The sequence below is a fragment of the Achroia grisella genome, unplaced genomic scaffold, assembly GCF_030625045.1.
Source record: "Achroia grisella isolate CSIRO2021 unplaced genomic scaffold, CSIRO_AGI_Agris_v1 utg856, whole genome shotgun sequence".
NCBI lineage: Eukaryota > Metazoa > Arthropoda > Insecta > Lepidoptera > Pyralidae > Achroia > Achroia grisella.
Window position 1 is genome coordinate 2,893,769 of NW_026713045.1, and position 13,766 is coordinate 2,907,534.

The 13,766-nt window shown below is 33.0% G+C and overlaps 2 protein-coding genes across 2 annotated transcripts in view; both read right to left on the minus strand.

The window, feature by feature from the left end:
- Window positions 1–27: 27 nt before the first annotated feature.
- LOC131852651 (neither inactivation nor afterpotential protein C) lies at window positions 28–8,818 on the minus strand. Its single transcript, XM_059203350.1, has 16 exons — window positions 8,528–8,818; window positions 8,009–8,113; window positions 6,191–6,567; window positions 6,015–6,105; window positions 5,433–5,714; window positions 4,957–5,345; window positions 4,326–4,874; window positions 3,953–4,245; window positions 3,466–3,764; window positions 3,102–3,391; window positions 2,745–2,894; window positions 2,529–2,632; window positions 2,136–2,204; window positions 1,685–1,872; window positions 1,127–1,326; window positions 28–847 (listed from the first exon to the last, which is right to left on the minus strand). The coding sequence occupies exons 1-16, from the start codon at window positions 8,816–8,818 to the stop codon at window positions 28–30; spliced, it is 4,497 nt and encodes a 1,498-aa protein (XP_059059333.1).
- Window positions 8,819–11,679: 2,861 nt separating this feature from the next.
- LOC131852619 (protein Wnt-10a) overlaps window positions 11,680–13,766 on the minus strand; it is a 36,557-nt gene continuing 34,470 nt past the window's right edge. Inside the window, exon 6 of the mRNA XM_059203312.1 lies at window positions 11,680–13,409. Within this exon, the coding sequence (XP_059059295.1) occupies window positions 13,175–13,409 (235 nt within the window). The 3' untranslated portion in view covers window positions 11,680–13,174. The remainder of the gene's footprint in view (window positions 13,410–13,766) is intronic.

A 13,766-nucleotide genomic window follows, 5' to 3' on the forward strand; every position in this document is an offset into this window, starting at 1 on the left:
TATTTTTTACGAAATTATATTTTTATTTTATAAATCAGTAACGTTTCCTTCAACGGTGATTCCTGGGGCTAGTTGAACTATTTGTAAGTTGTTGTCAACAAAAGTGCAAATTAGATCCGTCTTGGTATCTTTATTTAGTGCTGACATTATTACATCTTTTGAATCTTTCCTCAACAATTCCTTGCTTGCATTACGCGGGGGCGGCGGAGCTGGGCTGGCTTTGCCACTAACCGGTGTTACTTTACCAGAGGAAACCTTACCACGCACAATAACACCTTTGCCTGTTCTATCTTCTAATATACCATTATCTGTTTCACCAGACCTCTTCATAGATGCTCTGTTTCGTGGTGTCTTTTTTAACATCGCTTGGAAATTAAACGGTGGGTCATCGCCGGTCATATCACTCGTCGATTTTGCTAACGATTGCAACTCTTTAATTGGGTTTTGCAAGTTTGGACCATCAATGCCATATAAGCTTCTACTATAATTTGTTTTCCTTAGTTTTGGAACGCTATCTTCTAGTATATTAGTGTCATCGCGCGGTTTCACCCAGGGTTCAGGCGGCTGGTAGTAAGCTTGAGTAGATTGGGCAGATTTCTTTTTGTATACAGTGGGTCGGATATTTTGACCATCTTTACTTAATTGTTTAGTAATAGTTGAAGTTTTAACTGGTTCGGGTGGTAACGTTGGCACAGGTTGCGTGGGGTCTCTGCAGAATGGCACGGTCATAAGCGTCTGTGTACTAGTCGATACCACAGTGGCCTCTGTTTGTGTTGTACTAAATCGACGTTTCAACGGTTCGTCCCACTGTTCGTGGTCTGAATCGTATTGACTGGCAAATGTGTCACTATAATGAGAAATAATTACAACGTCCTGATGAATATTGAATATTTCACATATGAAAATAAAAGTTCTAGACCTCTCTCGACTTTTTATTAAGCAAATTAATTTGATTATTAAAAGAAAATTAAATTGTCCTATACTTAGATTAATAATTAACAGTACCTAAGTAGTCTGTACCTACTGTATAGATAATTGTAAAATCGTAAATTAAGTATATAGGACGTTTTAAAAACAATAGATTTCATGACTAAACTTCTATTTTAGTCTAACACACACTACTTACGTGGATTTAGCGCAGGGATCGCACATATATGACGTATCATAATACTGCAGTTGATCTATACGAAATGGAAGTTTCCAGACTGTCTGTGGTCCAGACCCAAGAAAGTCACATTCTTTTGCTTGCGGATCAACTCTGTCTAAAAGTACTGAGGTGCTAGTTGTTAGGAGTGCTTCTAATACAGCTTGGTTGTAGATATGCACCTGCATGTAAATTAGAACACATTATTATAGGTAGGGTCTCATGCTTGTGAGGTTTATCATAATACAGAGTCTATATAATCTATACATATAACAGGATCATTTAAGTATTGGACAATTTATGTAATATCACCAGAATTAATAAGTCCAAAGTAGTGACTTGGGTTCACTTCTCTTCATGAGTTTGATGTTTCCTTTTACACATTAGTGTGTTGGGTATCCGTAGGGTGGCTGCCCTTAATGAAATTTTTGAAATAGGTAAAGGAGCGGTGACAAATTGCATCCCTTCATCGCATTTATTCTGTGACATCTTTAGTGTGATCGTGTGGCTTTTATTTATTAATATGCTCTTTTTTGTTACCTGTTGCGAAAAGTGTACTAAGTCCTGATAACGAACAGCTCTGTACTGCAGTAGAACTTGAAATATAGACCGGCTTTTCCACTTCATGGCGTACCTTTTGAGGAATGTAGCTGTTTCTTCATCTATCTGGCCCGTGCTTTTGTTGATAAGCGGACCGTACGCCTTTCGTACTATATAACCACGATATGCTAAAAATAAAGGAGATACATAAAAACTATTTATATAAGTAAACTCAATAATCTTTTTTTTATCAACAGCGACGTGGATTAAATTTCGTTTCCAAGGTATTAAAAGTACTAACGGACACTATGATTGTAGTCATAATATCGGTCTCCAGGAGGTGCAATATAAGAATAATTATTCTTAATATGATAAGATTGATCTGATTGATTTGTCTATGAAGAATAGTTTTTATTTTAAGGATGCAAATAAAACTTAAGTTCATAAATACCTTTCTGTATTAACAGTGCAGCTTCATCTTGCGATACGTTCAAAGACTGTTGTTTCTTTATTTCTTTTACTGGAAAGTAATTAGTTGAAATTTATTATTGGTATATTCAATACCAGGTGCATATTAGGGATATACCTACAGGTATTGAATAATAACAACAAGTACAATACACATATTCCAATCTAGTGCCGAGCTAAGCAGAGCTTGTGTAATAGGAACTAGAAAACTGATATAATATTTTAATACATAGGTATTTTTGGAAATACAATCAATACAAATAATCGCACTCAAGAATACAAATCTGCACAGAGCGCGGAATCGAACCCACTTTTATTATAGCTGATTTATTTGTATAGTAAACCTCAAATGTTCTTTAAATATTAATGTACTTACTGTGTATTATTTTGGCTTTACTCTTTATAGCGTTCCTTCTAGCCAAATATGCTCGCATCATGCATTGCACTTTTATGATCTTCTTGACTTGTGTTTCATATAACCTGTTAATGTAAATTGATTACATTTTTGTATTGTTTTATTGATTGCAGAGACATATCTACTATACACATCTACTACTATATGTAATATTAGATACGTAAAGAATAACATTACCTTGATAAGAATTCTTCGTTGTAATATTTAAGGAATACTTTAGTTTTTCCCAATACCCAACCTTCCATCTTCAGCCGAATTAATAATAGTCTACAATTATCCTTAGTTTCTTCTACAGTCTCATCAAAATCAAAAGCTAAGAACCGATACCTGAAAGTGATGAAGATTTTGCTAATGATTTCGAATAGGTACTTATTATTAATAAAGTTGTTATTATATTAAAAAAATATATATAATTATTAAAAGTTAATTAAGACCATCATTCTAGTAAGGAGCAAATCGTTAGTTCAATATTTACTCAATAAAAAAGGAACAGGAAACTCTTTTAGTATTTGATAGTATTTTTTTATAATTTACCGGCGAATAAATTCGGCAAATGGTATTCGACAAGGAAATCCACTTTGACGAGCCTTAGCGGTGTCCAAAACTGCTAAAGCTCTTAATTGTTGTTTAACGACCTCTGTCTGAAATCCTCTTGGGTTGCCATTAAGGTCGGTTCTGATACATCTCACATAGTGTGTTCCTCCACTACCAGGACCTATAGACAATTGTTTGAGGATTTCTAAGCTGCATGCACGATATGTTGCGGCTGCTGTTCTCATTCTGTGCACTTGTGAAAATTGACCTCTTGATACTGTGTTATATTTCTGGAAGATATTAAGATAACGTTAACTAATAATAGCTACAACTACAAAAGTTAGGAATATGTTTATAAACTTACTCTTGCTTTTGTATTCTCTATTTCTTTCTCTGATTTCGACCTCACTACTGTTACTTTTGGTTGGTTCGGCGACATTGTCAGATTACCAGTTTTAGTTAATTTGTTTTTGAATAACTGTTGCACTGTGGTATTTGTCGAAGCTCTCATAGTTTCTATCATTTCGGGGGGCAAGAAATCTTTGTTTTTGTCAGCCATTTCTCGGGCGTCGTAATTTACTTTGCCTGTGTAATGAGCTACACTAAATTCGTGGCTTCCAGATAATCTTATGTAGGGTCCTTTGCATGTTGTTCTTATTTTACCTATGTAAATCCAAACAAAATATTTAAAGAGTTCAATCATTAACAAAACATTTGAAATAATAGTACAATAAAATATTTATCATATAAAGTAGAATATACTATACGTATATTGTCTTACTTATAAAATCAATTATTTATTGGTTTTTATAATCTTTGAGAAACATACAAGTAGGTAAAAAAATACGAACTCATAATGTATTCCTGTCCACTTCCTATTTGACTAGCTTCATCCAGAATATAAAATAGACCCATTGGTCTACTCATAAGTTGATCAACGGAATTTTTGTTATCATAAAACTGTAAGGAAGCCGTAGTAACTTCATCATCTGCTGCCTCTTGCATTTCCCATGCAAATATTCTTTGATTGTACAGAAATTGCATTTGTTCGTTTGTAGTATTGACTATTAGCTGTTCTAATCGGTTTCTATGAAAACATTCGAAGCCAAACATGTCTAACAAACTGACAGAATATTTGTCTCCACTGCAAGAAAATATTCAATATTATATATTGGGCATATCTAACTTACATAAGTCGATAAATTATTTTTAAAAATTACTTACAAAACTGATCTCATAAATGACAATTTCGAATTTATCAAATTAAACATCCAATCGATTAGTCTTTTATATAAAGCGCTAGCTAAAGTATCCCTTGCATCTCTCGCTTCATCAGTAGAATGTTTTCTTTTTACCGCCGTCCCATTTTCAACTAAACAATAGTTAAGAAGGGCCCACAGGAATTTTGCTTCTTCAAGACATAACAATTTAGCAACTTTTTTAGCTTCTTCAGGATTTTCTATTTCAGCGGAACCATTTTTATCATCTTTAAATTTCACATTACCGAGAACAAGAATCGCAGCTATTACTGTTTGAAGAAAGTTGATATCTAGTTCCTCCCAATCTAATATTTTCAAGTTTTCTATAAATTCTTTATAATTTTCTGAGTTTTGATCAGGACTTTCTCTTACGCTAATCGTCGGTTTCGCCAATTCTTCTGGTATTCTTAAGTACCTATGTTTTCTATTTTTCTCCAAACTAAATTCTTCTAACCTATTTGCTGTTTCCATTGCGTCGTAGAAATAATATAATAGATTGAAATTTGCCTGACTCCTGGAAAAAGTAAAATTACTGGATTGTAGTTTCTAATTTGTTTTACATGATATTTTATATAAAACTTAATAATAGTAGTTACATATCAGTAGATGATACACGCCACTTTTCTAATTGATAAAGCCAAAAAATAGCACCGCTAAGTTTTCCTGAACTTCCATATGTCACTTGTATTTGAAAAATTGCTCTGGTAGAATGTGTGTTTATAGGTGTAGAGGCAGTAATCGCAGCTTGAATAATTTTTGTAGCTTTCTGTACTCTTTCGGCTGTATTATTTTTCATAGCACCTAAATAGGTTAAGTGTGATAATGCGTGAATCATATTTGTTGTTTTGCCTGATTTGCTTTCTCCAGTAAATACTATGTGCTGAGGTTCATTGTGGTGCAAGGCATATTGATATGCACTATCGGCTACTGCGAATATATGCGGCTTGTTGTCAGATCTGCTTTTACATTCATACTTTTTGTGATACTGAAATTAAGTATTTGAATATAATTTATGTATCTTAGAACAATATTAATGTAGATAATTAATATTACTTGTTTGTTTAATACATACACTTTCATTGTAAATATCATCACATGTGTTAGGATTGAGTATGAGAAGAATATCTCCAACAAAAGATGTAAAGAAACCTTTTGCTAATTTAGTTTGCAATTCAACTAGTAAATTATCTTCAGTTAAATTTTCTAATGCTGCCAAATCTTCCACTTGCATAATTTCTGGATTTTGAGAACCTTCGGTTATTAAAACCCCGTTTTTTATTATTCTTTCCAGCGGCTTATTTGGGGCTTCTATTTCTTTTAAGTCTTTTGCTAAAAATTTTAATTCCATTGATAGCTAAAATATGAGTATATTTATAAGAATTTAATTTAATTAATTCCTAAAACGTGATGACTTAAATTCTCTCAAAATATCGATTTTTTAAAAATATTTTTAAATCTCAATAATATCAGTATGATAAAGTAGTAATGTGTCTACGTATCAACTCGTGCCTGTATTTTACAAATTATTTGTTGTGTGGTATTTATTAAAAGTTTTTTTCAATGCAAACTTATTCATTACTATTATTAAGTAATTAGGTAGATATATCATTTTTCATACGATTTAGACGGATAGTATTTTTGAATTTATACATACGTGATAATCATTTTCCGGTACAGATTTTATGAATGGATGCTCTACTAATTCCATCATATATGGTCGATGTTCAGGGTTTTTTTCTAAACATCTGAAATTAATCTATACATTTAAATTACCATCCCATATCCTACATTTTAAACATCTACAAATTCATTCAATTCATTATTACTCACTCTGTAATAAAATCATTGAGGTCATTGGACCACATAGCTGGTTTTGATAGATTAGGTGGTGGATTTCTGACAATCTGAAATAAAGCCCTGGTAGGGTGCATTTCTTGAAAAGGACCTTTGCCATCTGCCATTTCAATTGTAGTTATACCTAGAGCCCACACATCGGCTCTATTCCCATAACCTCCAATACACGTCACGACTTCAGGGGCCATCCAGCTTGGAGATCCAATGTTTGTATTACGTTTTCCAAGCGTTCCATTTAATTTACATGACAGACCAAAATCCGAAAGTTTCACTTCTCCATCTCTAGTGATTAAAATATTACTGCATCTAATATTCCGATGTATCACTTTGTTCTCGTGTAAATAAACGACCGCCTGGAAATGAAGAATCAATTGCTGGAATCAGCACGTGTTTGACAATAGTGATGGAGAGGCCACCCTTAATGAATGAAGTGTGCTGTCCCTCACATCGAATGTTTAAGACAGTTCAGCGATAGGAACGTCAGTGTCAGTCATGAGGTCCACGCCCGAGAGATTCATTGGGATTATTTGCATACGTATCGGATTCTGTACTGTCACAGGCGGTCTGTCCGAGTCTCTACTGTCTGATTTATCAGTGTGTTTAATGCGTTCATTATGATCGTTTCGCTTTAGGGTTGTGTTGATAGATGTCGATAAACATATTAATGTTAATACTCTATTCTACATTTAAATAAAATATAAAACTTTAGAACTTACTACCTAATACATTATCCATATGATGTAATATGAAATATCTAGAATCGTATACATACATACTTACACATTTGAAAATATTCATAAGAAGTTGAAATAATAGGGAATGGTAATCACTAAGAATTCACATGCGATCCAATAAGATCCACAAGTAGAATGATATATTTAAAATGTGTTAAAACTGATTGCCCATTGTAATAAAATATGAGGAAAATAAAACAAATAGTAATTCTAACTACTTCTTAAAATAATTATAAAAGTGGATAACTAACTAATTTTGAGGAGTTTTCGGTAGAAAACATATTTAAAAATTTGTAAAAGCATTTAAAATATATATCCATGTAGTTCTAGTGATGTTTGCGTAACTTAAGTTCTTACAACGGATGTGCATTTCAATATCGATAAATATATTTTCCAGGCCACAAGGTTTCGATTATATATCTTACGAGTTTTAACATCGATAGATATGCGTAGAAGATCTGCCGAACGAAAAGGACAGAGCACTGGTATTGTGAGGCAAGTGGTTCGCATAAAGATAATACTCATTTATCGTTTACCTTTACATTTAAAGTCTAAAGGACCAATACTCATTTTCGATTAGGAACTCAATATTGATAACCTTAAGGAAGAATTTAAATTGTTGCGTGGGAGTCCGAGGGATCATTGGCTACTGCGCCACAGATCCGTATATCTTGTGTGCGCGAGCATTATTTACGATAATTGAGCGATGCGCCGCGATGGGGGGTCATCATGGTGTTGTCGGGTGCGTGCAGACATTCGCATCGACAAGTTCGACTGTTCCGTCGCGAATCACGTCAAATAAAGCGGCGTGCATTTTAAGTAATGGCCCTAGATAGTATTTCGTACGGGGACATTCGGAGGGTAATATTTTATTCGACGTCACGCGACGGTCAGAAATCGCTCGAACACGGATACGAGAACAATTGAGTTTGCATTCAAAGTACCCACCAATTGATTCAGCCGTTGAAAGGTGGACTGGCATTCCCTTTGTTTTATAAACAGCCATCTCGACTCGAATGTGACGAGAGACATGTTTATAGTCAGTCGAATATGGACTTACCTTGATTGTATATTTCAGGATATATGCGATGTGCTCCTCGGACATTTTTCTGTCAACCGCAAGTAGCTTTCTGACAATGTCGATAACAGATCCGCATTCGCACAACTAGAACATAAATTATTTGTTGTATACTCACCACTATTATAACAGATGGTAGGTATTTAGCTAATTTTTCTATGTAAACACAATATCATAATTTGTAATAGATCTTGTAATCCTAAGGGAATATTTAGTAATTGTCAAGTACCTATAGTAAAATAATAATCTGTTCCATTATTGATTACCCTGAGCAGTCCAGGTCGTCTTTCTATATTATATATATTTATTTACGGTTTGCCAATTCTCAACCTTCACTTTAGAAAACAACCAGTCCATTATCAATTTGGCTTGAAAAGTAATTGAAAACTGTTGGTGATGTACGTTTTATTAGTAATTACTTCTTTATGAAAAACAACCTTCATAGTCAATAGTAAATAATTTTTTTTAAATAAAATTTTAGTACAGAAAGTTTATAAATACCTCCAAAACAAACCATATTTTCTTAACATCTTCTGACCTCTCACAGAATACTCCATAGAAATCTATTACATTAGGGTGTTTAGTAAAATCTCTTAGAATCTTATATTCTTCTTGTATGTGATTTTCGTTATCGTCTGTATTAATTTGGACTTTAACAGCAACAGTTTTTCCAGCAGCTTGTGTATCAATTGCTTTGTATACTTCACCAAAGATTCCAGACCCAAGTTTTGTACCAAGCTCATATCGTTGCAATGGATTTGGAAGAGTGGAAATGTTAAGACCCTCCTTCATCTTGTTAGGTTATATTTCGTCACCGACTTGAGTCCCAATAAAATAATAACTATATTAAATAACAATGAATTACTTTATTTATTAGAGATCTAGTTGTAAATACATTTTAAAATTTTATAAAAGAATTCGGCGGTAGATTATAAAAATATTATAACTATTCAAAAGTGTTTAAATTAAGTTTATTTCAATAAAGGATTTTCTATTCTATTCTATTCTACAGTTTCTATTCTATCGGAAAATGATTCTGGTAGACGTTACAGTATTAGTATTGTACAGTATGTAGTGTGTATAAATTGTTATGTACCTAATTATAGATTTAGGTAGCAACTTTGAACAGCCTGAACAAACTACATACAAATAGGTATTACATTAATTAACTTTAGTACACGTTCGAAATTTAAATTATTATTAGTTTCTGTTTATTAAATGCTCTGATAAGAGAATATTCTAATTTATTTTTTATATATTCATATTTAGTTGCAATAGTAAAAGAAAATAAGAATTTACTTACTATTTTACACTACTACACTGTACGACTACGCCGCTCTCGCGGTCCGAGGGCGAGTGACTTTTACCACATAGAGCCTTCACAACTACTGGGGCTTCAGGAATTAGGAACGACACTAATCCTACGTAACAGTATTAAATCATAATACTCTACAACCTTGCGGAATCGTATAGGTACACTTATAATTAAATATGCTTCAATTAATACTTGTAGATATGTTTTGTTTAATAAATTAATTGTAATATTTTTTATCATACCTGCTAATGCGTATCGGATAAAATCCTATCGGTTATGAAAGGTAACGTCCTAATTACCCCATTTTCAGAATATACGCACAGAAATTATAGTTAAATTGTGAAAATCATTTTAATATTGATTGGGAAATGCATTAGATATGAATAAACAGTCATAAATAAAACTAAATATTATACCTATACATAGAATCCCGTTAGTCTAACCGATACATTTATTTGAATAAACACACAAATAAATATATCTGTACTTCCATCGAAACACGTTACTCCAACAGTGTAATAGAGTAAAGAGTACATTATTGCATAAATAGGCGATCGATCAACTATAGTATTCCTTGTCTATTTTATAAAGATAGAAGAGGATGTATGTAAGAAAATAAAGTGTCTGTTATTCGTCTCTTCAAATTTTGTTTTACACCAATTCTTTCCATTTTGTTCTGAATGAAGATTGAGATCTTTCGACAGGATTACGTACCTCACTCATTGACATGTATACAAACACAATAGATCCGTTAGTACCCGAATTTTATATTGTACAGGATATAAATAAATGTTCCGCTTACATCCGCTTGGTTGGCCATATTATTGAATGCAAAATTTCTGGAACTTTTAGTTTATAGAAATGTGGTGATAGCGAGTCGAATCGATTTTAAAACTAAATAGGTTCCGTCATGCTTGTCGACAGAAAGTGGTACGTCAATTGATACACATATGGATCAACTGATATAGAATATTCGTTAGATGGTCATTTTATAAGTAGAAGATTGTAGACAATGATTATAGGATACAGTAATTATTATAATTAGGTATACTCAATATATTAAATATTCATATTTATTTATTTATATAACTGCAATGCACAAAATACCAAGGTAAAAGTACATATGGCGGACTTAACGCCTTACGGCATTTTCTACCAGTCAACCACAGGTTGTGCAGAGAAACTGTAGGCGGTGCAAATGGACACTGACGGTACGACTGGTCCACCAACTCAATGTCGCTCAACGAGCTATGGAAAGGGCTATGCTTGGAGTTTCTCTGAGGGATCAAATCCGTAACGAAGTCATTCGCCAGAGAACTAGGGTCACCGACATAGCTATTCGTATTTGCAAGTTGAAGTGCCAGTGGGCTGGTCATATCTGTCGCAGAACCGATGCTCGCTGGAGTAGGCGTGTTCTAGAGTAGAGACCGCGAATTGACAAACGTAGTGTAGGACACCCCGCAGCTAGGTGGAGCGACGACATCCGTAGGGTTGCGGGTAAAAACTGGAAGAGAAGGGCTGAAAATCGTGCCCAGTGGCGTATCTTAGGAGAGGCCTATTACCAGCAGTGGACTGCAGTGGGCTGATGATGATGATGATGATGACTTGGCCATCGTGGTAGCTAAGAGGAAGCTAATGTAGCGTCCTTTTATAGCAAAAGTCCCAGTTCCTAGACTGGATCTGGATTTAAAACTAATTTCAGAAGAAGCAGTAAGTCAATTCAGTGCGTCACTTCTTGTTTCGATTCATATGGAGAGTCTATATGAAAATCCTAAATAGATTCGGAATTACTCATCATAAACTCTAAACATTAAAAATATCTAACACAATTGTGTTGGGATAGTTTTTATTGTCAACATTAATAATACGTACCTACTCAAGTTATTAAAAAAAAGTATCAATAGCTATACGTAAACAGATATAATGTAAGCAGATACATCAGCGCGTCGAAGCACAACAAAGGGACCTCTTGATACCCTTGAGTCGAGTGTACAAATTAACTGGAAGTAACAAGATAATTGGTGAGAAAACTCATTGAGATGTCACTTCTGTTCAAGTACGCTCTTGATGATCTTTGACGGGAGAATGGTTCCGTTTGTTTTGTTGCCTTTCAACAGACATAGAATCTCCTGCTTTTTAGGTATTTGTATATATTTTTTGTTTGAATGTTACGCGATATTTTCTCTTTTTTTAATGGGTTTTGATATTTATTTTATTCACAAAAGTGTACGAACACCCATAGATTATTGTAAGTACAAAGAGAATAAAACACTGTTTTTAATATTTATTATTCACTATTTTATTTCAATAAAAATAAAAATTCGTTACAAATTGGTCTTAATACTAACAATAAATAGCAAAGTCAATAAATATCACGAACTGGAAATGTACCTACCTACCTAAATTGGTAGTTAATGAAATATTTACATTTTATGGAATGATTGATTTAAATACTAGGTTACAATGTACATTTTTGCCTAAATTTAATACTGATTGTCATTAATAATGGTCACTTATTTTATATTTTATTTCATATATGTTAGTTAGGTACTATGGACACTTAAAAATGGTAAAATGGAATGTATAGGAATGTTGTTTTTAATCTATGGATCATAGTAACGGAATTTTCTTATTATCAACCAAAGTTTGCCAAATTATTTCTATTTCAGTTATTAAATAAATTTGTGTTTATTATTTGCATGAACTGACATGGAAAAAAGAGAATAGGTAAGTCTTTAAAATTTGCACTTAACAATTGTATCAGTAATTTCAGCCTTGTAAGTAATATCATATTTACTGACGTACCTATGTACATTTAACTCAAATTAAATAAAAGAAGGAATTGAGTATTTCATTACATACTTTAATTTTTAATCAGTCAACAATAAACAATAAAAGGAATGATCGGTGTGGAAATGTTACAATAATTAAAACAATTAACTTAATTACTCTAACTTCGGCATTTTTGGTAAATACCATATGAAGAAACGTTAAAGCCTTGTCTTTTTTATTCACGAGTATATTAAAACTAGTGGCCCGTTCCGATTGTTCCCGGGTTATTTATATGTATAATATTATATGTACTGTATACATGAAAACTCGTATAAAATCTGTATAAAAATGTCTTACGTGATTTCAAAGGTGAAACGACTGTTCGGTTTACCTTTGAACTCAAGTAAGAGACGCCGACAGTGGCTTTGTTTTATCTATATTAATGTTATGCCACCTGATTTTATATTTGTGTCTGTCATGTTTTATAATGAAAAAAATCCAATATCGATCGATTTGAATTGGTTTTAAGGGTAGACCATCAGGTATTATTAATAGAACGATAAATTTTAGTAGTTGGTTTTAATTTAGCTATAATATTCCAATAGATAGAAACCCTTCCCTAAGTTACAACTTTTTATTCATAGGGGAGCTATGTTGTTACATTAGTTAGACCTGTAGCATTTATACTTATTTAATACTAAATTGCAATTACTTAATAATTTTCAAATTTTGAGAAGTCGACTTTAATATGAAAATCTTAGAGTCTATTTTCCAATACTGTCGTATTTTCAAACTGTCGTTTTAGTACACATTATTAGATTGGTTAATAGAATCTTAACATGAATAATTTTATAGTAAATATAATTTTCGACTAGGTTACCTAGCCGTGGTCACGAGGTGCCAGCGGTTTTTGATTGTCCAATGAAAGACCTATTATTATTTATTTACTACAAAATTATTCGTGTTAAAACCGCATTAACTGTACCTATTAATATATTTCCTAATGTTTGTGTTAATAGAGTTTCTTATTAAATTTGCGTGCTTCTTAAATTATTGTGTGATCACTTACAAATCGCGATCCACTTATCATCTCTACACCTTTGGCAGTCTACTCGGCAGCACCAGTGAAAAGTACAGTTGCATGGCTTTATGCTGGACTTCCTGATCAAGGCATGGCCTCGACCACAGCACAGGAGGTCACAGGAACCCGTACGAGATGTTCTGCCAATACGGCAAATCCGACCTGATGTTCCTGCTGAATCGGTTCTGGGGTCAGCTTCGCAGAAACTTGGAGATCTGGTGAAAGTTTTCAAGGGAAGGGACTTATTTTTTTTATATATAGATGATATTGTATTCTATTTTATATAATGTCACCATCGACATAGAAATCGTAGGATGTTGTATCTAATATCAACTTGATTAATTCAATTGTCTATTGCCTATTAACACTAGCATAGATGTAGATATAGCTATAGGTATATAGATTATATTACATCGAACGATAGTCAAAATAAAATTTATCAAAATACTAGTTAAGCTAGCGACTTCGTACTCGTTTAACATTTTAGTATGGAAACTAATTGAAATACAACAAACACAAAAATTCAAGTAAATCGTAAATAACTTTAGTGAAAACCGAATCCCAATCGAATA

What these genes read in the sequence shown, in the direction of transcription:
- LOC131852651 (XM_059203350.1), bottom strand. Translation starts at nt 8,818, where the DNA reads ATGAAGGAGGGTCTTAACATTTCCACTCTTCCAAATCCATTGCAACGA. An exon ending in TCCTGAAATATACAATCAAG is followed by an intron (nt 6,568 to 8,008) that starts GTAAGTCCATAT and finishes CTTCATTTCCAG; the next exon opens with GCGGTCGTTTATTTACACGA. An exon ending in GATCCCTGCGCTAAATCCAC is followed by an intron (nt 848 to 1,126) that starts GTAAGTAGTGTG and finishes TTCTCATTATAG; the next exon opens with TGACACATTTGCCAGTCAAT.